The following is a 22,800-nucleotide window of genomic DNA, read 5'->3' as shown; positions in this document are numbered from 1 at the left end:
CTAGCAAGTAGGAATAAAAATTTTGTAAACGTGCTGACATTGAGACATGTAAGTAGATTGGTCTATGTTACCTATTCAAGAAAAGGTGCCTTGATAAATTTAAAATGCTTATATGGAGTAAATATTTTTAATGATACATGGCTATTAATCCTATCGCTGGTCAGAAGCTGAGGCAAAATTCAGGCTATATATGAGGCACAATTTTAAAAACTGAAGATGTGTGAATTACTCTAATCTATAATTAAGATCACTAGAAATCTTAAAAGCAAAACCATATAATTTTCTACTGGATCTCAGATATGAAAAGCTATGATGAGGGAAATTAGGGACAAGCTTTTGTGACCTGTAATTTACAAATATTTCACTTAAGTCCTAGGTGGTTCCTCCTGACTTAAGATCTTACATGTTTCTTGTTTCCAGAATTTGAAGGGTTATACACTTAAGGATTTTTTTTAAAAGCAACATTAGTTTGGGAGAGTGAGCCTCAGTCAGATTTCATGCAAGTGGAATAAGAATCAAGACAGAAATTCTGAGTTAAAATTACTGAGATCACAAAAATTAGTTTGTGTAAAGAACACTTTGTTAATATAACCCAGTTTCAGTCTGTGGTATCCAAATTTATGTCATTTTTACTTGTTAAGTAAAGGCTTGTCTTTGGACACACTTCTCTTGTAATATTTTAACAAGATTTCAAGAAATGGCTCACTTGAATGTACACTGAGGAATACTGTCAGACTTCTGACTGTAGTCACGAATGTGATCATCGCTACTTTTATACTTCCTGTGCGTATTGAACTAAACTCAAGTAAACACAAGTAAATCTGAATGTCTGTTGTCTCAGGCTCTTCCCAGTATCCCAGTCTGAAGGAGCTGACTATGAAGCTGTCTGGTCTCTGCCCCTCTCCTTCCTTTCATCAGAGACAGTCCTATTCTAGTCCAGACTAGAATAAAATTAATATTTTGTCAGCATTAAAAAGAAAGAAGTAAATAGAATGACCTCACTAATTCACAGGTATAATATCATGAGTGATATCCTTGGATAAATAGTGGAATCATTGATTAAAGGGCTTGATGGAGAAATAATTGTAGGATTATACAACTACAGGTTTGCATAGGCTTATCTAAAATAGATCTCATCAAACTAACTTTCAGGAGTACGGGCAGTGTTTGTTAAATACTTAGATTTGAGTGAGATGACTTGAGCCTGCATAATACAATATGATAAAATGATTGAAACTGGTCTCAATAGGTTCCACCAGGCATCTCATAATTCTCAGAATGTAACTATAAAAATTGATTTGTCTTTTGGAGGACATGTACCTATCAGACTTGTTCTCGACTCTGTTGAGTTTAACATTTTTACTAGTGACCTGGAAAAAAAATGTAGAAATCATTACTGCAGGAAAGGGATACTTATAAAGCTAAATTTAACTTAGTTGAACTGGTCTCCTATGTCTCCTCTACAGTTGAGCAGGAGAGCTTCTCTCCAGGGGCATTGCACAGAGGCTAAACTAAGCTGTTGATCTGAAACATTCCCTAGCCTATCTTTTTCAATTAACTAAAAGAGGCATCTAGGGAAATCAGCCTTCTCAGACTGAAGTTAACCTTTTGATGATAACTCTCAAAGCCTGCAAATGATGCAAGATTGTCCTCTTCATTATTTACTGCTAACAGAGAGTAATAACAGACATTTGAGAAGTTGGTTGCAATTGTGATATGTGATTTCATTGAAAGGAGCTTAAGGAATGATTTTACAATGGTTTCATGATTACAGGTATATTARAGTCATCAGGATCACGATTACAGGTATATTATTTGATAATAGGTTCTTCAGTCCAGTGGCTAAAACTATAGAAGGGTTTGGTGGTTGGGAGCTGAAGCTGGACGAGCAATACATACTTTTTCAAGAGCAAGGAAATTAACTGGAGCTACATTTAAGAATTTTAGTAGGCTTTCCTTTTTTTCAGACTCTTACATCAAGATTTGATGGGTGAGGGAATTCCGAAGGTTTAGAAAATAAGTGCTTGCTTAGCCATGCCTACTGGAAGTAGGAATAAATTCTAGGAAACCATAGGCCTGCTAAACAAGCAGTCATACTTGTGATCACGGTAGCTTTCCAAGTGTCAATGTTTGTGAATCTCTCTCTCTTTTTCTCCAAATATTTAAACAGGTTTACATAGTTGCAGTTGAAAAGCAAAAAAATCTAAGTGATGCACACAATCACTTGTTGAAAATTGCAAACTCTACAGAAGAAAGCTACAGAGATACAGCGTCTTCAGCCAGTGGACTCCTAGACTTAGTTCAGGCAGATCTTGGAACTCTGAGCAAGCTCTGGCTTGCTGCACTTCAGGATTTTGCTCTCTTAACTTTGCCTTCAGAATATGCATCTCAATTACCTGCTGAAGGTAGGAAGGCAAATAAATTGTATTTTCATGGATCACTTATAAGTACTTGTCATAATATCCTAGCTAACTTGAGCTAGATCACAGTAAGATGTAAATTATACAGTGAATAGGGCACATACTTGTGTACCTATTAAAAGATAATGACTGCTTTTGAGAACAGATTTCACTGGTAGGAAAATAGCGTTTGTTTGGTAATTTTGTCTGTTTTAGATTTTTATRGTTAAAAAAAGGAAAAGATAATTGCATTGTATTCTGTCCAAATAAAATGTCCTCATTAGCCTGAATTTTAATATTGCACACTTTTTAGAAAAAGTCATAAAATATGGTAAACGTCATTCCAGTAAGAAGATGAATCTCAGTTCTCTAAGAATGAGAAATTATTGTCGCTGGAAATAAATCACATCCTTGAAACTGAAAATTCTCTTCTTGTAGGTGGTACATTTTATACAGCAGAGACAATCGAAAATGCCAGACCTCATTACTACAACTCCTGGGCACTAATACTTTATGCTACAGCATTATGGCTTACAAGCACAGGTTTCATCATTGTTGATCCAGATGAAGGAGTTACTAATCTCTCTAGGCCTGTCACCCCAACTACAATGTGTCAAGATTCTTCTTCCAGACCCTTGGTGAAATCTCCTGAGGATGTGAATACTGACAGATTTCATCTTATCTTGGGTAAGTGAGTGCCTAATCTGTCTAGATGCTGTAAGCCAAAAAGTCATTTTAATAGCTACAAACCTGTTGCAAAGAAATATTTAATTGTCCATGCCTGCCTGCATTGTTGAATATTGAATCTCTTTGAAAAACATATGTTCAGAAGAATTTTAAGTCCTAATGACAAAATTGTGTGTTTTCCCAACTGTGGTTAAAAAAACAAAACAGTGTGAGCTAAGTGTTTCAATTTACTGCTAAGCTCATAAACATGCAAGTTCAGGCATGGATTTGATCTTGGTTGTAGCACTACAATTACAGAGTGCTTCACTGAAGTACACTGTTTCACATAAAGCTTTGTTCAAGCTTCCTTTACTGCAGACTAATCAGACAGTTGAATTTGGTCCTAATTCTCTAAATTTACACACTGTAGGCATTCCTGGTTATATTTTTTTCCTTTGGTCTCTCTTTTGTATCCTTGTTTTGTTCTCTCTTTTTGAAATGAATTTGTATGACCCAAATGCATATGGCTTCTCTTTTGAATCCCAGAATCTCCTTCTCCCTGTATAGAGCCAGCTTCCCTTTGAACTTTGTTGCTCTCAGTGAAAAGTGGACCTCTGAGACATAAGGCACTTATTTTCCTTGCTTCTTATGCTACTTTGTTAGTGCTTTAATTTTTATACACTTTACCAGGGACACATGCCTTCTTTATTCTGCTTCTGAATTTGTTTCACTTTATACAGAGAAACCTGAAGTACTTTAACCACAGACACTTTCTGTAGTACAGCAGTTTTTTAATGTACATTGATTAGTATCCCAGGTCATCACACATTGTGGAACATACATCTGTATAACTGGGATGAGAATATGGCTCACAGTTTACAAGAAGTTTCTCTTCAACAGTGTAGAATATCATTTGAAGAGTCCTGAAACCTCAGAAAGAAGCAATTGTTTTTATCTGATCTAGGATTTGCAAGCATTGGGTTCATGTAATATATTTTTAGCTGGTGATGCAGTTGTGGTAAGCATATGGTTAGCTGCAGTCTTTTGGATTTTTGTGAAATGAGAAGACAAAGCCTCGGTCTTTGAGTCTGTGAGCTATTATTACTTTCCCTGTCATTTCATCCTATTACATAAATCAGTTTGGTTAGGCAAGTATTCTGCTACGTACTTAGTATGAATTGCCACCTATACATTGGACCTAGAGCTCACTGTTTTACTCAGAAATTGCTTGTGTTTTTTTGATTGTTTGTTTGTTTGGTTTGKTTTTTTTTGGTAGTAGCTGGTTATAATCATGTCTTATACTGCCTAGAAGCAGAAGTCCTTTCCTTGTTTTGGTGGAAATAGGGCTCTTGCTCCAAATATTAGCAACAGAAGATCAATTCACTGGTGCAAATGCTATTTCCATGTTCAACATAGTTAGATTACTTAGCTCGATTTACAAAATTATTTTTTAAAATTTCAAGAGAGTTTTTTTTTTTTTCCTGATGTTTACAGGAATTACTGTGGAATCTCTTTGCTCTCCTCGATCAGATGCAGCAATGGAGAACATTATCGCCTGCTTACGTGCTCTACAAGCACTCTTCGAAGTTCCGTGGCCAAGGTCTAAAATAGGTGGTGATCAGGTAACAGTGATCAAAAGCCCCAAACTGAATTTCAGAGATTTGGGAAGAGGCTTCCTGTCTCTTAGACCACTGAAGCCCATAAGGATTTTCACTTGCTGTCCTGTGGCACTGGGCAAGACCAGGACAGTCTTCCCCAAACCACCTTTTCCATTCAATGACTAAACAGCAGGCTGCTGTGATAAATTGTTTAGAGAAAGTGAATGTGATTTATTCTTTGGTAACGAGTTTCATATCCAATTATCAGTTTCTCTCCATCAAAAACAGTCCTGTTTATTATAGAGGAACATTATGTGGTCTGCTCATGGCATGGAAAAGCTTGTCTTATGTGTATTCCATTCTGTCGTCAATCTGTCTTAAGTATAATCTTTGCTTATTTGTAGCATGTGTGCTTTATGCCTGTTATATATCAGATGAAAATATTTTTGTTTTGTGTATATTTGGTGATATTTGTGATTTATAAACATAATTGAGATAAGACTCCATGAAAATTTGTTTGAAAAAGGAGCTTAAGGAGATATAAATGAAAACAGAACTAAGACTTTTCTGGCATAACTAAAGTCTTCTACTTTCCAATTCCCTATTTAAAACAAGCAAATACTTGAATTTTAGATTCAGAATCATATTTCATATGCAAAGCTGTCTTGCTCTTATTTTCATTAGTTCTAATCATTCAGAATTTGTACATGTATTATTTAATTTGTATTACGTATATATCTGTATTTAAGTAATGTCAGTTTCAGTAATGTTTTAGTTTCGCTGTTTCACTAATTCATTAGTTCCAGTAATGTTTTGGTTTCATTAATCAAACCATGTTTAATGTTTAATGGAATGTTTACATTCCATTTTTATGATTAACTTCAACAGTTCAGAAATTAAATATTATGAGGAAAAGAATGTTGTTGATGCAACTCTTGAAAAACTTTTAAGAATTACTCAGAAATTTCAGAAACAGATAATTTGGTGTTCAAATTAAATCTTCAGTGCATGTGAAAGCTCATTGCCTTTGTGTAACAATAAATAGGATTCTTTAGTTTTCAGAATTAGATGAAGGGGAGGAGACTTTCCAACAGAGTGACAGCAAATATACATTTTTTTAAATTACTATCCCACCAAATACAATCAATATAAAAGTCACTTTGCAGCATTGAGCGCTTGCCTATCTGAAAATGAAAAATGCAATAAATATATAAAAAGTGAGGGAATCCTAATAATTTTAAGTTGTTCCTGGGCAAATATCTGCAGTGAGATAGCTTATTCTAGTATGATAAAGTACACATTTCTGACAGTTCTCTCTCTGTTTTGTATTTAGAGATTTGTTATCTGAATATTTCTGAGGATGACCTGTGAACACTGATCTGGTCATGAGGCAGGCTATGCAATTGTTTTGAAGATAGTGGGTAAAGAAGTTGAACTGTGACTCTTGAAAGAAAAGGCAGGAGTGGTCGCTTTGAAGCTTCAGTGTATATACCTAGAGTCTCAAACTGAGGGAGGCAGAATTCATCACATATTATGCTCTCTATATGTTTAGTCAGTTAATAGAATATTGGGAAAGTATTAAATCTCTTATGCTTGTTAAAGGCTATCAAGGGAAATACTCATAAGTACAAAAAGCAGCATATGGAAGAAAGCAGAAAGGGGCTTATTTAAAACTTTAAAAGTGGGCAGTTGAATTCAGCATGCTGTATCAATTGGAGGTAGGAGTTTATAGGTTGAGGATAGTGAAGGAAGGGGAATTACGGGGTAGGTAAAGCCATCAACGACTTCAAAAGTGAGGTCAAGCAGCTTATGTTTAAAGCATTGTAGAATAAAAGGGAAAAACGGCATGAATGCTCAATGAAAACAGTGATATAGGGATATGGGAGCGTGCATGTAAGCTGGGCATGACTGCAAGGCCAAAGAAAAAAGCTTCTGGAGCAACAGTGATGGGAGATGTCAGATACATAGTGATGTTCTGAAGATTGCAAAAGCAGCATCTTATAGATTATTTCTGCATAACATCTGTAAGACAAAACCCTGCATATGAGGACCTAAATAAAAGTTTGAGTCAAAGATTATATCCAGATTACAAACCTGACTGACAGGCCAGGTGCAGGTGCTGTCGACAAATTCAGGGAAGAAGTTTTTGAAAAGAATTAGGTAGAAAGAGCTCTTTTTCTCAATTTGAACTTGACATCCTTATGGAGAAGTCAGAATTAAGGCATAATTTTAGTTTGGACGCTATCCCTACTGTCTACTGTATAGCCAGGAATCTTCAACACAGAAGCAGTAGGTGAATTATATGCTTTACCAAGATCTAAAGTTGTAGTGGGAGGAGAGAAAAAGAGCACAATGCATAACCTGTGTTGATGGTGAGGGGTAAAGAAGCCAAGATTATTCAGGAACGGCTAATTATCTAATTACCTGAGAGCCAGGTAAAGACAGAATTCCAGAAAATAAAGATGACAGTTTCAAGAAATGTATCATTAGTTGTGGTGGAATGGCTAACAATTCAGAGATGGTGTTGTGGCTCCAGATGCAGCGAAAACGAGGTTACTAGGGATTTCAGCAAGAACGGTTTTGGTGTGCAATGGAAGCTGGTTTAGGGAGAGTCTGGGAGAGAACTGGAGTTTAAGACAGTGACTGTAAACAATAGAGGGTTTAAGTGCCATGTTGTTAACACTTCTGAACTTGACTTATGGGAAAGGATGACAACCATTAGAAAAAGCTCTATTATGGGACTTCTCAGCAGTGAGGAAGAGGAGAATGCATATTCCTGGTATTTTCTCTCTCTCTCTCTCTTTTTTTTTTTTTTTTTAAGAGAAGATTCTACTTTTTTTGGTTTTGTAAATTACTGTCATTACTATTTTGTAGAGAGTTTTGAGCAGGATCGCCTGTTTCTAGGAGCTAGTATCTAAGGAAAATACTCTTGTGATCATATCAACAGTACTGTGCTCCTTAGTGAGACTGAGTGTTGGTTTTAACAAATATTAATAATTTGGCTGAGAGTGCCTGTTTCTAAAATTTCTGCATCCAAAAGGGGATATATTAAGCATTTTTCTTACTGTAGGAGCTGGGTGTAGAGCTGTTGAATGTTTTGCATCGACTGATACTGACCAGAGAATCACCTGATATTCAGCTTGCTGCCCTTGAAGTGGTTCGGCTGATTCTTTTTGCAGCTCAGGAACATGTGAAAGAAAAACGCAGAAGTGCGGAAGGTACAATAATGTACAAGATGCTGAATATTTCTTATTAGGGTTAAGGCAATTCTTTCTTGGAAAACTGCATTTTTGAAGGTGATATTCCAAAGTGCTTCTTAACCTGAGTGTTTCACAGCTGGTCACTAATTGTGGTTTACATATTTTCCAGGTGCCTGACTTCAGAAATTGGGGTGGTATCATAGATAGCAGGTGGTTTTGGAGGTGACTGGAGGGTATGAACAGAGGAGAAAGTCAATACAGGAAAACTGGAGAAACTGCAGTGGGCAGAGCCTTGCACAGTGTCAGGAAGGGAGGAAGCCTAGGGGAAAAAAAGGGATCAATATCAACAGAGCAACAAAGAGAGTCAGCGCACACAGTTGTTGCAAGCCAGGCTCCACTAATTCCTCTGACTGTAACTTCCAAACGTTCTTTTCCTAAAAGAACCAAAAAAAATGTGGAAAAAAAACAAAACAATACTTACATCAAGTGAAATCATATTGGCATGGTTCCTCAGCAAGTTTTAAGTGTAAATCTATTGCAAACACTTTTGCCCTGTGACAGTCAGTGCATAGGTTTCTCATTCAGAAGGCTGGGTGTCAGCCAGTAGAACTGGGAACGCTCTGTGGTTGTGTGTGTGCGCACACATATATGTGTCAAGATTATCATCTGATGGTGAAACAGTTCTAAGAAGTAAACTTTTTGGAAGCAAAGTACAATTTGCAGATTTATATTCCATGTCATCTTTTTTGTTGTAGTTGATGATGGTGCTGCAGAAAAGGAAACATTACCAGAATTTGGAGAAGGCAAAGATACAGGAGGACTGGTGCCTGGGAAATCATTAGTCTTCGCAACACTAGAGTTGTGTGTTTGTATTCTTGTCAGACAGCTTCCCCAGCTCAACCCTAAATTAACTTGTAGCCCTGCAGTTCAGTCTGGAAAACATCTGTTATTGTCAGAGGATGGAAGTAGGCTGGTATCAGCAGCRTTAGTTATTCTCTCTGATGTTCCTGCGATCTGTTCTCCTGAAGGTATGCTATTTCATCACAAGGAAAGACTAAATGAAAAAATATGGGGCTGTTCCGAGTCCCTTGTTACTACCTAATTTTCTCAGCTGGAGAAATCTGACAGAAAGTTTTGTTGATTTGCTTGTGACAATTTTCTGTTCTAATTACTTTTGTTACTGTCAGATTATAAAACAAATCACTGAAGCAATTGAAAGAGTAGTTTTTCTTTTCCTCCCACATGTAGCAGTGCAATTAACAGACTAATTTTGTACAGAAAAGTATACAATAGCTACATGCTTCTATTCTACTTGAATCTTCTATCTGGGAATTTATAACGCAGCCATAAATTGAAATCAAAAGGCAAAGGTGTCGTGTTACCTTTCAATAAAACCCATCATTTGAACATTTGATCATTTGAACCCATTGTAGAGAGTTAAAGCTGATTTCTCAAATATTTGACTTTCACCTCTTTGACATGTTTCATTTTGGATGCACTCCAAATTCTGTTAAGGGTTTCATTGCTGTTGTTGTTTTTTAAAAAATATATTTATGATTTTTCAGTATTTCATACAGCCATACCCTATAGACTATTTCTGCCTTACTCCTCTTTTCCCACCTTAGGTATCTGTGTTATGCCTTGGGCAAATCTTTGCATTTACTAGCTATGGCAATTTCTTCTTTTTTCTTGCATTTGTGCTCCATCACAGTATTCTTCTATCATGGTTGTCAAGCTTCAGCTTTAGGAGACAGTATACTCCAAGTGGAATAGTTGACAGCTCTTGCTATCATTGCAGGGGGATGATATGATTTTTTTTTTTCTATCTGCAGCCCATTATTTATCAGTTCAAAGCAAAAGGAAACAGACATAGCATCACTTGGTTCTGAGGGCAGCTATCTTGTAAGAAAAATTATCTATGATTTTTTTTTTCTCCCTTTAGTTCTTGTTGTCTTCAGCGGTTCAAGTTATTCCACAAACCAACAGCTTTCAGGATCAGACCAGATGAAATGTTTACGCTAGAGAACTTAAGCATTCAAGTCAGGTGACTAAAATGAGCGTAAGCTTGCTATATAGTCAGTTGGATAAGGAAGCATCTCCAAAGGCGACTCAGATCATCAAAGAGAAGAGATTGCCTATATGGAATTGCATCAATTTTTTCCTTTAATAGGAAAATGAAGTTATAGTCCTGTGAATACCATTTCTCTTACTTTAGGCACCTGTTATGATGCTTATGCATAATAAAATTTGCTAATAAATGATGTTCATGAACGGTATTTCCTACTGAATTCAAACAGTCAATTTTCACACACTTGACTGTTTAAAATATAAGATAAAGATCCTGAGGTTCAAGAGATATTTACATGTAGCTCAGAGGCCCTCATTATTCAACAGATCTCTTAAGACCATAATACAAATATATATTAAACCTCAAACATAAGCATTTTGCTGAATAAGGAAGGACTTAAGCATATTAAATCACATGCTAAACTCTGTGCTTTGCTGAACCAGAATTTAAGTTAGGAGGAACATATATGTATGCAGGATTTTAGACTGTCTCCAATATGTGTAGGATTCTGTATTACTATTATATTCAAAGGCATAAGAATATGCAAAACTGCTATACCAAGTTATTCCTGGTATTTTTATAAACAGTATCTTGTTCTGGCATCTCAACTACCAGATGCTCAGGGACAGATGAAGAATTGTTAAGTAGACTGTGGGATCATCTGCTTCTCTTCTTAGGTCTCCTCTTTTCCAAAATATTTGTTAGACTTGCTATTATAATCCTAGGTATTCCTGTTACCTGTTTGCATTCTGAGAGTCTCTTGTTAATCTTGCTAAATTCTTTACTTTAGTGGCTTCCTGGAACAATGAGATCCTTGCCTAATTACACGTCATGTGGGAGAAGTATTTCTTCTTACTGGTTTTGAAATTACTACCTGTTAATTTCTTTCACAATATTTTTATTGTTGCAAAACATACTCAGATGCTCATAATTCATTTTCCACCACTCAGTAGTTTGTATACTTTAATAATTTCTCATCTCTTAATGCTCCACAGTGCTTCTGGTCTTTGTTGTTGCCTTTCTCTGAATCTCAAGTAATTACACACTTCATGTAATAAAACCATCAAGGTAAAAATATGTATTTTTTTTTTATTTAAAAGAGGAAAAAGTTTAACATCACTTAAGCAGTCTGGCTCCATGTTTGCTATTGCAAGTCACATGATATTTGAAACTTTTCTTCAAATTACCAGTGTTTCCGTTCACACAGGTAATTAAAAATGATAAATTATAAATAAAAAAGAGAACCCAAGAAAAGTGCTTCAATTTTTTTAATGTCAAAGGTGCCTGGATTTTTTTCACTTCTGTGATACTCATTTGCTTTGTTTTACAGGAAGCATTTCAGTTCTTCCTACTATCTTGTACCTAATTATTGGAGTACTCAAAGAAACTGCTGTGAAACTGCGAGATGGACAGTTACCTTTGACAGTTGCTGCATCCCTACAAGCTCTTAAAGGGGTCTTGTCTTCTCCAATGGCTCGAGCAGAGAAGAGTCGGGCTGCTTGGACTGATCTTCTGCGTAGTGCTTTGGTCACAGTGCTTGACTGTTGGGATCAAGGTAAGCACAAATTTAGTTGTGTGTGTGTGTGTGTGTGTGTGTGTGTGTTCAAAAAACAAAAAATGTTTGGGTGAAAGGTTGTTTGAGATATTAGTCTTTCAGACTTGCATGAATTTGACAAACAGTCACAGAAAAATTAGATGAATGCTTAATTTATAATCTCTTAATGTCTATAGATGAAATTTGTTTCATTCCTTGGTCCAAGTTTAATATTATTCAGAACAACCTCTGTTGCTTTGCAATCTATATGCTAGTTGTAGTAGTAACCAGTTTCTTTGTCGTTTATCTGATGCAGCACAAACTAAGATTTTATAGTTCTTTCCATGGATTATGATCCTTGTAAATCCTTTGATAACAGCTGGTTTGAGGATCTGATTCTATGCCACCTGAACCGTTTGTGAGACCGTATTCTAAAGTTTATCAGTGAAATGATATGGCTTTAAAAATGTACTTAAAGAAAAAGAAAATTTTAACCAGATCTGCTGCCAAATTCAACAAAATACAGAATTACAGTATCATCCCCAAGATAAATCACAGAGTTGTTTTCTGTCCTTGGCTATTTTAAATGGCTACTAAAATTCTGTTCAGCTCTCTGTTCAGTTCACAGACTGTTGTTAGCATTTCTTTTCTCAATGACTCTCCCTTTTCAGTCTCCAAAATGGTATCTCTTCCCTGTAATAGGCATAACAAACAGTATTAAATATTCYAAATAGCCTTCTTTCACATGTACAGAAAAATTTAATTTAAGAAACCTTGTGCCAGATTAATGAAATTTAGCCTGAGTTGAAAGTAATTATGCAGAAATGCACAAGTGTGTGTGTATGTATGTATATATATATGGATATGCTATATTAAATGATATTTGATGTTTGAAACTAACTCTGATATATCATGTGACTAAGCGATGCTGAAACACCTTTTAAAAAGTGTTACTCCTTAATCCACATAGTTTTCAAAGTGTCAAATCTGTAAAAATACTTTTCTTTAAAGCATTCTTTATGTATAAAAACACAGACTTTCGTGTAATTATTTTTATATATCTTGATCTACTTGGGATATATTGTGATGTATATTTATTCTGAGAGAACCAAGTCCCTTTGGCAATCTTATATTTTATATTGTTTTGTTATAATAGCTCTCTCCCAACCCCAGTTAAACGTTAATCATGTCAGCATGGCTCTAGGAATAACATTCTCTTTTAACCCCTGTCACGCTAGAGTGGTAAACATCTTAAAAAAGAAAAATCTAAATTCCACATTTGAAAAGAAAAAAGAAATGAAGTATATTTAAAGTGAATTGGAAAAATTAACCTGTTCTAAGTCCTCAGTTTGTTAAATTGCTTACATTTAAAAGATTCTATTGATGAAAAGGAAGCTTAAAATTAAACTGCTGCAAAAAGGAATGCCCTGGCCAAGCATSTTGACTTTGTTCAAGCAGTAAAGCAATCATTTGATATCAGCAGCTACAGGTTGAGAGATTTTTTTATTTTTTTTTTCCATTATGGTATATTTATTTAGTTCATTCAAAACTAAAATATTAAAAAAGCTTTGTTTCCTCTTCTGAATGTGAATAAATGAGATATGGAGTGGTAAGATCTACAAGTTCTAAAACGTGGATGCTTATGCTGATCTCAGACAATGAGGAATCATTGTCTGTGGCTTGTGAATTCAACTTTGGTTACTGAATCAGTGTTAAAAGCACTGTGAATTATTGAACCTGTTAAAGTAGTTTTATTTAATTAATAACAAATTGTTTCATTGTTCTTATTAACTGAATTCCAAATAGCTTGATGCATCTCCCCCTCCCCTGCCAAAGTGCTTCATATTTCTGAAGTTATTTCGTTGAGTAAATGAGAGACCATGCACCATTAAAAAAAAAAAAAGAAAGACTCTGAAAAACTATTAAGTTATATAATTCCTAAAATGCATATGGATGATCCTGTAGATTAGTAGAAACTACCAATGTTGGTATAAAGGCTGTAAATTTTTTGCAGATTAATGTGTTTTAATGCTTGCCAAGTAATGAGAATCAGCATCTCAGCAGAGATCAGAGCTGTTTGTTGTGTTAGTGCATTTGTATGGAGGTAATATTGTCTCAGCAAACTTGAGTCAAACTAATAATCACAGACTAGAAGCTAATTAGGTGTTTAATGGCCTAAAAGAACAAAAATGAATAGGCTGTAAACCTTCAAAATGCTTTTGAAACTGTTTTAGTTGGCTGTAGCACCAAGTAGCGCTAAGCCTATAGTGCAATCTTTCCTTACAGTTCATATGGTAAGTTAGTATCTGAAAAGGGATAAATGGGGGACTGCAGGCTTTCCTCTTTTATTCTGTAATGATGCCACAACACAGAGTTACATGGTACGATGAAATAAACAGGGATTGTGGCTTCAGTGTACAGATAAGCATTAAAGACAGCTGTACTGCTTGCAAGTTCTGTACAGAGAATTAATGTCTGCTTTAAAAGCAAAGGAAATTAAAAAAAACAGTTTAAGAAAAATACCTTTTTGTCTTAGTTTTCTGTGTGCTGCTTCTTCAAGTCTTGATGGTGTTTAAAGCTCAGCCTCAAGATTTTCACAGCCGACCATAATACAGGACTACAAAGAAGATACGAATTATTGCTGCTGTTTTTTCTAAGGCAATCTGGGAGAATTATCTAAAGCAATTACCAATATAAAGCCTTGTAATCACAGAATCATAAATTCAAGATTTCTTAGAGTATGTGGCAAGCTTTCTGCCTACACAGGATTTCTCTTGTTTGCCGTGTTTTGTGCAAACAACTTCTTTGGCAAATGGAAACCTTCTGGACTTCAAACATTTAGGATGCTGTCCTGCTACCCCATACAGCTTACTGTCACAGTATTTTTCTAGATAATCGGGCTAAATTTTCCTTCTGTTACCTACATCTGACATGAATGTCTCATCTTCTTCTGATAAATATTACTTTTACCCCCTCGTGTGTAACTATTTTAAAAAGTATGCTGTTTATTGGTCATATTTCTCTTAAATTTTGTTTTTAATAAAACTAAAGCAATTAGTTTCCCAATTTTGTATTACCTTTATGATTTCTTACATTTGTATTACCTTTATGACTTCTTACATCTGATCTCTAAATTGTAGTTTGTTATTGGAGCATTTATTATTGGAACTTTTGTTTATAGTGCTGTTTTGCAAATTATATGAGAAACAACAACCTCAGTCATATCAAAAGAACACATGTTCTTAATGCAAATTTTATGTAATTGTCAAAGTAGGTTGTTGTACCCTAGTATGTCATACTAGCTCTTCAAAGAGATTTATTTCACTTTATACAAAGGAAAAATGGAACAGGAGTATGCTGGTATTTCTAAGTATGCATTTCACCACTCCTGAATTCTGATTTTGGCCTCAGCTTTTATTACAGTATACATCCATGTCAATGCACGGACACACATGTATTTGAAAAAAGGGATTCACAGAGACCAAGATATTTCTTTTCCATCTCTTTGTAACATTTGAATTTATAGATTTACCTTTTAATGCAAATCTAACAGACTGCTTGCTTTATTGACAGCAGATGGGCTCCTCCAAGAACTTGATGAAACTAGCCTGCTTACTGCCATTACAGTATTTATTATGTCTACCAGTCCAGAAGTTACAACCATAGAGTGCCTTCAAAAGCGTTGTATTGAGAAGTTTAAATTAACACTTGACTCAAAAGATCCTTTTGTAAGTACTGGTCCAGTTATAAGAATATTTCTAGTAACAGCATATTAAATGCATTTTAGCTTATTTTCTGTTCAGTTGTTTCATTGGTCCTATGTGTTGAGTCCAGTTAATTCTGCCCTGTATAAATCTGCTCTATTTAAAGTACAGTTTAAACAATTTAGCAAGAACATATCCAGCAGTGCATTCTATCTTTTTTTTTTCCTGTACAAAATTCCATATTTCTATGATATTTTTTTCATTGCTTCAAACTGACAGCTTTATACTTTGATAAATATATGATATAGTTGGGTAGTGTTGCAGGCACCTGTTTCATTTTATCTGTTCATTTTATCTTCCAAACACAGATGCCACTTTTTGCTCAGGAAGTCCCTAAGCTGCAGATCTTTGGGAGCTGGGGAAATATACTGAGGAAGTACCACTACATAATTTCTGCTCTTTCTTAGGCATCAACTGCTGAACACTGCTGGAGGCAATATATGAGCTAGATTAATGTTTGTTCTGAACTAATAAAAATACTTTTATGTAGCTACTTTAGATTGTAGTACCACAGGTCATATGTTACTATTCTTCATCTAAAAAAGCAACATATCAGAAAAAAAACATTTACTTTTGTTTATTATTACTATAAATACAAATGGCTTTTACTAAGGTTGGGACTTCTTCAGTCAAAGTCCAGCTCTGGAAATAACATGCATTAGATTTTGTGTTTTACTAATGTGAGAATTCACTGTAAACTGGTTTTCTTGCATCTTCTCTGTATATATTCATGTATTAACAAAAAATGAAATAAAGTTACCTTTAACTTGATAGATATTCAGCTGTAAAAATACTTTTTAATATATTAATATGTCTGGTATTTAATAAATGTTGGTTTCCACTGACAGGAAACACAGAATGCCAAATATGACTGCAAGAAAATGATAGTAGCATATATCATTCATTTGCAAATGTTATCTAAGTGCTTTAGGCATCTGCCTTTCAGAAATCCTGCAGGCACTTAACTGTTAACTTCCAATGACACATAAGCTGCTTAAGTCATTTGAGGTATTTTAAAATTTTGCCTCCAGTTTGACAGAGCTAATAATTGCATTCTAAGTACCTATTTTCAGTCCACTGTATTTTTTCAAAACTAGATATATTTTCAAAACAGTACTAAGATATAATCTTTGCACAAAAATATTTTTTTTTTCCTTAACTGGAACATCTAGGAAAATGTAGGACTCAGTGGAAAAAAATAGGAAGTATGATCTAGTTTCTGTTAATAATTTGATTACAAGTTACAATGCATTAGTAGCCTGCAACCTGATGAACTTTCAAGTTGAGGCACATTTTTTTTCCCCTTCTCTAAAATTTTACCTGACAAGCTGTGAGTTTTAAGTTTTAAATTACACTCTGACTTGTATTTTTAAGTATAACTCTTTGTAACTGCAAATTTGATTTTCCCTTTAGGTGCAGCATAAATGCTACCAGCTGCTGCATTCCATCTTTCAGCATCCAAACAAAACTGTGTCATATCCTTATATTCATTCTTTAGCATCATCCATTGTGGGAAAATTGCAGGAAACAGAAAAAGCAAAACCTGAGAATGCTGCTGAACTTCAAGTCATTCAGGAGGGAATAAAGGTGGTAATAGCTCTTACAGCTACAGCTGAGGAAGAGCACCGTAAGTACTTCTGGTACTAGTATCCAGAGTATTAGACATGCTGAAATTTGCCACAGGTAATCAATTAAAAAAAAAACAAAAAAAAAACCCTAGGAAATCCAGTCCTAAACAATAATTGCTAACAAAATTGTTAACAAAAAGGTGTTTTTTTACTATATAGTTCAAATAACAGTTGATACTTTATAGTTTGTGTTAAATGTTAATTTGGTTCATGAGATAAATACTTACTAGCTAGTATTTGAAGCTGTTCTTAAAAAGTGTGTCTAAGCATTGTTTTGAATGTTTATAGGTGCTCATTTGGTGGCCTGCCTTCTTCCCATCCTTATTTCCTTTCTTTTGGATGAAAATGCCCTGGTTTCTGCTACAAACTCAGCAAAATACTTACATGAATTTGCTTTGCAAAATCTGATGCAGATTGGTCCACAGTACTCATCAGCTTTTAAAAAACTAATAGCTTCCTCTCCAGCTATGAAAGCCAGGCTTGAATCAGCTGTAAAAGGCAATCAAGAAAGCATCAAAGTGAAGACTGCTAAACATGCAAAGAATCCTGGGAAAAGTTCAAGCATTCAGCTGAAGACCAACTTTCTTTAAAGTCTCTTACTGTAATTTTATGCACTTTGGTATTGACAGTAAAAAATATCTCTCTTAATTTCTAATCAGAGTAGGAAGAGTTGATCTCATATATAATTAAGTTTGCATTGAATCACCATAGGAAGTTTTTAAGAGAAAGCAAATCTCTAGATAACTTTGTTAGTGTCATAGACTTCTTAAACATTTTTGAACTCTATGAATAAAATCTATCAGAGGTCATCTAATCTGTATTTTTGGATTATTTTGTATTAAAATACCAGAAATACATGTCTGTATTAAAAAACAATAATAATGATAGATAAATTTAGGAGCAGCCCACACTTGGTCATTAAGTAAATATATTTTTGTTTTAAATCAGTGTATATCAAAAATAAGTTACTCTGGGTTTTGGATTTAACTGGGATATAAATTTACTTGCAGGCTGTAATCTATCCTAATTAATAATTTAACATTCTGCATCATTAAGTAAATAGATTAAATATCCTTGTAAGCCTTACAATAAATTATTGTTGATCTCAAAAAAAATTCAACTCAATAAAGGTAATATTGATAGCTTTAATTCCAATAACTTTTTGAGCTGGCCAAGATTTAACAAATGCTGTTAAATATAACTTTGTAATGCTTCTTGAGTGAGGCCCCAGTAGTGCTTTATACAGTGGGACTATTATGCATATGTAAGTATTTGTAGGCTTGGTGCCTTGCTGCTTGACCTAGTCTCACTTTTCAGGATGTATACTTGTTTTAACTTTGTATTATGTTAGCCAGGCAATTGAAGCTTACATATCTTGTCCAAGATAGGACAGCAATTTTAATATACTGTGCCTCTGATTCAGACGTCTATTATATCTGGATGTATGTTTCCTGATCTTTAGATGATCAGTTATGTATACATGTAACTCTCCTTAATATACATATCTTCTACAACAAGAGATGGAAATATTTGAAGTCAGCTTGTCTTGTGTTAAATAAAGTACAACAAACTCATATTAAGGAGTACTAAATTATCATTTTTATCAAGGAACATTTTAATATAGAAAAATAATTATTAAAATTGCAATGGCTATAAAGTATTTTCTACATATAGTGTATTGACTTCTTTCTTAATACCAGTATTACCTAAACCAAACACYATCAAACTGAGGATAGTGTTGTTGAAACTAATTAGTTGGAAAAAAAGCATTTGCAGAACTGAGAAACACACTGTGACTCTAGAAGTGTGATGTACTGTATTTTATTATAAGTTTTGTATATAAATATAATTGTAAATTGTACAGAATTAACCATCTGACCAAAGTTCTAACAATTCATTTTTCTAATTTGCATAAATAAAGCTAATTTTCTTCACTTAAGATTTGTCTTAGTCATTTTACCCAATAGCAGAGGAGTTCTAAGGACTTTTATAAAAGAAAGAAAAAGGTTGTAGGCTGCCACAAGGAAACTAATAAGGAATGTCTGGGCAGGATGCACCAAGGTCTATGACTTGACAGTAGAGGTTTTCTGTTTTCTGGTGATTCTGTTTTCTGTGATTCTCTGTTCTATAAAGCACAATGGGAGAAGTAAGTAGAATCAAGGAGATATACTTTACATATGTAAATAACCTGTTCTGTGCCAAATGCTGCAATGTGTGAACTGTGGGAAGATGGCTTAGATGCCTTCCATCTTTCTTTGGAGAACCAGGAGTTGTTCATTCCACCCTTTTACAGCAAACAGTCAAAATTGTAGTTTTTGTTGGCTGTGTCAAAAGGGAATTCTCTCAACTTTGGCAATTAGTGTTCGTGTTGCATGAGGAGCAAGTAAAGCTGCTAAAAGCCAACAATCAAAGTTTAGAAGTCCTAGATTTCTCAGAGAATTTCACTGCAGTAGTAGTATCTAATTGAACCAGACTGAGAAGTACCGTACTTATGCGATTTGGTGTTCTTCATCAAGTCTTGTAGCCACATGAGGAAAAGCCCCATTTTCAACATATCTGTGTATTCTAAATGCAGAAACAAAACCAAGATTTTGTAAATAGAGAATCATTGCTAATTCTTAATGCCTGTAAATTAGGTTATATGCATGGGCTTAATTCATTAAGATAATTAATTTATCCACAATAGCTTGTAAAAATACCTGTGTCCTGAGTTTGTGCTTTGTTATTTACACTTAAAACCACAAACTCGATCATGTGAGTAAATCCASTTGTTTAAGATTGTATAAATGAATCTGTTACAGAAATGATCTTGTTTCAGTTATAAGAAGAATTTGGTTATAGGATATCAGATATCTTTGATGCAGTCTTGTTTATTTACGAAAAACTTGCATAAATTTATTTTTTCCTGAAGAAATAAGTAGGAGCACAAAATGATTTTGGTTTTAATCCACTCTTCCTTTAGCCAGCACTTGGCATTTAAGCTTGTATGTTTAGCTTCCCCCTACCCACCATACACCAAAGTCTCACTATTACCACTGCTGCTTCCTGTGTCCCATGCCTGCTTGCTGATTGTTTTTCTTAGCATTTTCTCAAAAGCACATAAATAACAGTTTCACCAAATTCTTCTTTGCAGTGAAGCATGTGGCCTGCATGCATTTTTATTTTGTATGATGCTTCCACTGTTTCTTTAAAAAATTTGATGCTTTACTGTAATAAAAGGTGCTGATTATGCCTAACCATAACTAGAGAGATGGGTACATCACAGAATGTAATATTTAAGTGCTATGCAGAAATAATTTGCAGGCAACTTTGTTTACTGCAACAAAATAGTATTAGCCAAAATCACTCAAAAGCATCACACACTTGGGGTATAGTTATTTTTAACTGGATACAAAGTCTGTAGCACTCCAGCTGAATAAGCAGCATTTATTATAGTCTTGTTTAGACTAGAAAATTCAGACTCTGATCTGGTATGTTCTAAGGTGTAGCAGTCACCTTCAGACTGAGAGGAGCACCAGTCAAGTGATGCAGATAACACCAGAAAATAGGATTAACAAATGCACAGGAAACATAGCAGTTTTTTATTTATAGAAATCAGTTAATTGGAATTTCTAAAGGGATTTTTTTCTAGAACTGCCACAGCCACAGTAATGATGGGAGTCATTGCAACTGCAGGAGGGGTGGATCTAGGATAGGAGGTCGGCTTGGTAATTCATCAGAAGTAGTAGTAATACTGCTTAGTAGGGATCAGGCAGCTAATTCAATGGAATTTCAATCCAGTTTCAAACTGAGGAAAGTTGGACGTACTTGTGGTAATAACCATGTATGAAGAATCACTGTGAATGGTGAAATTAAGTCAGCCACAGTCTCCTCTAAAACTTCATCCCTAATCTCAGTGCTAGGGACAAACTTGTTTGGCAAGAATGTTTTCAGCTTCCTGAAATGTAACTCTATTTTATTAGTAGATAGCAAGTTAGAAGCTTTCTCCTGTAAAAAGATACTGTTTCTTAACTAGCGGTGGTCTAAATCTGGCACTGCCTTTTTAAATTACTAATAAACTGCTTATGTTTTCTTCCAGTGGAAAATTTGGCCAGTGATACTTCAAGTGAAGCAAGAAAGTAAGGAGAAAAATCCTTAGAAAATTAACACTATTTGTTCAGTTTTTTAACAAAAGAACATACAGCAAGGTAGATTTTTTTTTCTCTGCTTCTCTGCACAGCAGTGTCATAAACTACAGGAAGAGTTACTCCTTCTGCCTCCTGCTCAGAGGCCTTGATTCTGTGGGCTTTCCTAGACGCTGCTTTTTACATGAGTAAACCATGTGGCCTGATTACTCATTTTGCCAAATAAAGTTTCTCTTAAAATATAGAAATAATGAGAATAGTTGTTGAATTGCAACCTCTAACCCTTAAAAATAGCCAATAAAATAAAATAAAACTGTACTTTCATGTAATAAGCAGCCAAGTCTTAAAAGACAGACGAAGATTTGTGCACACCTCTGTGTCCTTAGTAATGTTCTGAACTGTTGCTGTAGATGATATTTCTCACAGGACTGCAATTCAATTAGCTAAAGGCTATAACAAACAGTTCTTTATACACATACTTCCAAACTATTTAATGACAGCAGGGTATAGCTTCAAGGATAAAAGGAAAACAAACAAACAAACAAAAAAAGCATGCTTCACCAGGTATTACACATTTTACCTGCACCTTACATATTTTTAGGGTTTTAATATTGAAAGTTACTTGTGTAGAATAGAATAAAAAAGATGCATTTAATGCATTGTTGTCTGTGCAAGGAAAAACTGCAGATGCCAGTGCTATGCCTACAGCCTCTCCAAAATGTTGGGTGGTTCTCCTTTTGTTTCTGATGTGCAGTTGATTTTTTTTTTCTTGAAGTGTTCTCTGGAGAATAAATCATTTATTATGTACAACAATGAAAGGGGAAGTGACATCTAAATATAGCAAAAGTAGGGCTGAAGATTTTCTCTGAGAAACAGGTCAAAGCACAAGCAGGCTTCCAAAAACTGCCTAAATAATCTATGGCAGATTAACCCAAATTCATTTACTTTGCAGCTGAATATAAATGTTGCTTGATGGTCCTGCTCCCACTTTTATAGTCCCAATCATCTGAAAGTGCAGAATCAGATTCTAGTGTTGAATGTGGCATCAGATCTCCTTCATCTGTACTTGTACTCTAGCTGCTTAACGGCAGCACTCACAGGAGAAAACAAATTGAGATGACGAGTACCAGGTACAGCAGGACACCATTTCACTATGCAGATTATTTATATGTGCCAATTTGTCCAGAAAATGCATAGAAATGCCCATTCTCTATATATGTAAAAAAGTTTGCAAATGAGAAGAGTCTGTTTCTGAAAATTGCTAGTAAGAAGCTGAATCTAGTGATGAAAAAGATGATAAAATCCTATTGTCCTATTCTAAGCTACTGTATCTTATGAACTGCAATTGTCTATCCTAAAATTGAAATTTTTGAACAAGTTTTAAAGTTCATGTATTAAAACTCATGTAAATTATCTCTCCAACAATGAAATGCAATGTGGAATTGCTAAGATTCCCAGTTGCTACCAGTGTGAAATATTCTAACTTTTTATTTTAACTCTCTCTGGAGAAGATTTTGATTATGGGATTCTTGTAAGCATTTTCTCTACCTAGTGTCTCCATTCTTTATATCCTTCTCTGCAGAAGAGGAGACGGTTTTGTATGAGACATTTGTTTTCAGTGAAAGTACATGCCTCATAGGTTCTGGAAACAATTCTGATTTATACCTAAAAATATAAATACTCTATAATTTGAAAATACAACCTATCATTATGAAGGCAAATGCTCTTAACCTCATCCCTTCTCATGTAAGGTTCATGGCAAACACCAGAAAAAAAATGCCACAGATGTATGCATGTTTTACAGGAAACACAGATACAA

The 22,800-nt window shown here is 34.7% G+C and overlaps 1 protein-coding gene across 2 annotated transcripts in view; it reads left to right on the top strand.

Annotated features, from left to right (window-relative positions):
• The window catches only part of HEATR5A (HEAT repeat containing 5A), a 78,306-nt gene extending 60,846 nt beyond the window's left edge, over window positions 1–17,460 (top strand). The window contains exons 28-36 of one of the 2 annotated variants that reach the window (XM_026086471.1): window positions 2,171–2,405; window positions 2,838–3,086; window positions 4,560–4,687; window positions 7,734–7,881; window positions 8,619–8,891; window positions 11,262–11,486; window positions 15,039–15,193; window positions 16,643–16,856; window positions 17,146–17,460. In XM_026086471.1, coding sequence (XP_025942256.1) covers window positions 2,171–2,405; window positions 2,838–3,086; window positions 4,560–4,687; window positions 7,734–7,881; window positions 8,619–8,891; window positions 11,262–11,486; window positions 15,039–15,193; window positions 16,643–16,856; window positions 17,146–17,447 — 1,929 coding nt within the window. In that variant the 3' untranslated portion in view covers window positions 17,448–17,460. The remainder of the gene's footprint in view (window positions 1–2,170; window positions 2,406–2,837; window positions 3,087–4,559; window positions 4,688–7,733; window positions 7,882–8,618; window positions 8,892–11,261; window positions 11,487–15,038; window positions 15,194–16,642; window positions 16,857–17,145) is intronic. The other variant, XM_026086472.1, reaches the window with a different exon arrangement.
• Window positions 17,461–22,800: the final 5,340 nt, after the last annotated feature.

The sequence above is a fragment of the Apteryx rowi genome, unplaced genomic scaffold (genome assembly GCF_003343035.1).
Source record: "Apteryx rowi isolate R43461 unplaced genomic scaffold, aptRow1 scaffold_695, whole genome shotgun sequence".
Classification (NCBI taxonomy): Eukaryota; Metazoa; Chordata; class Aves; order Apterygiformes; family Apterygidae; genus Apteryx; species Apteryx rowi.
This window is presented reverse-complemented; position numbering and strand designations above follow the sequence as displayed.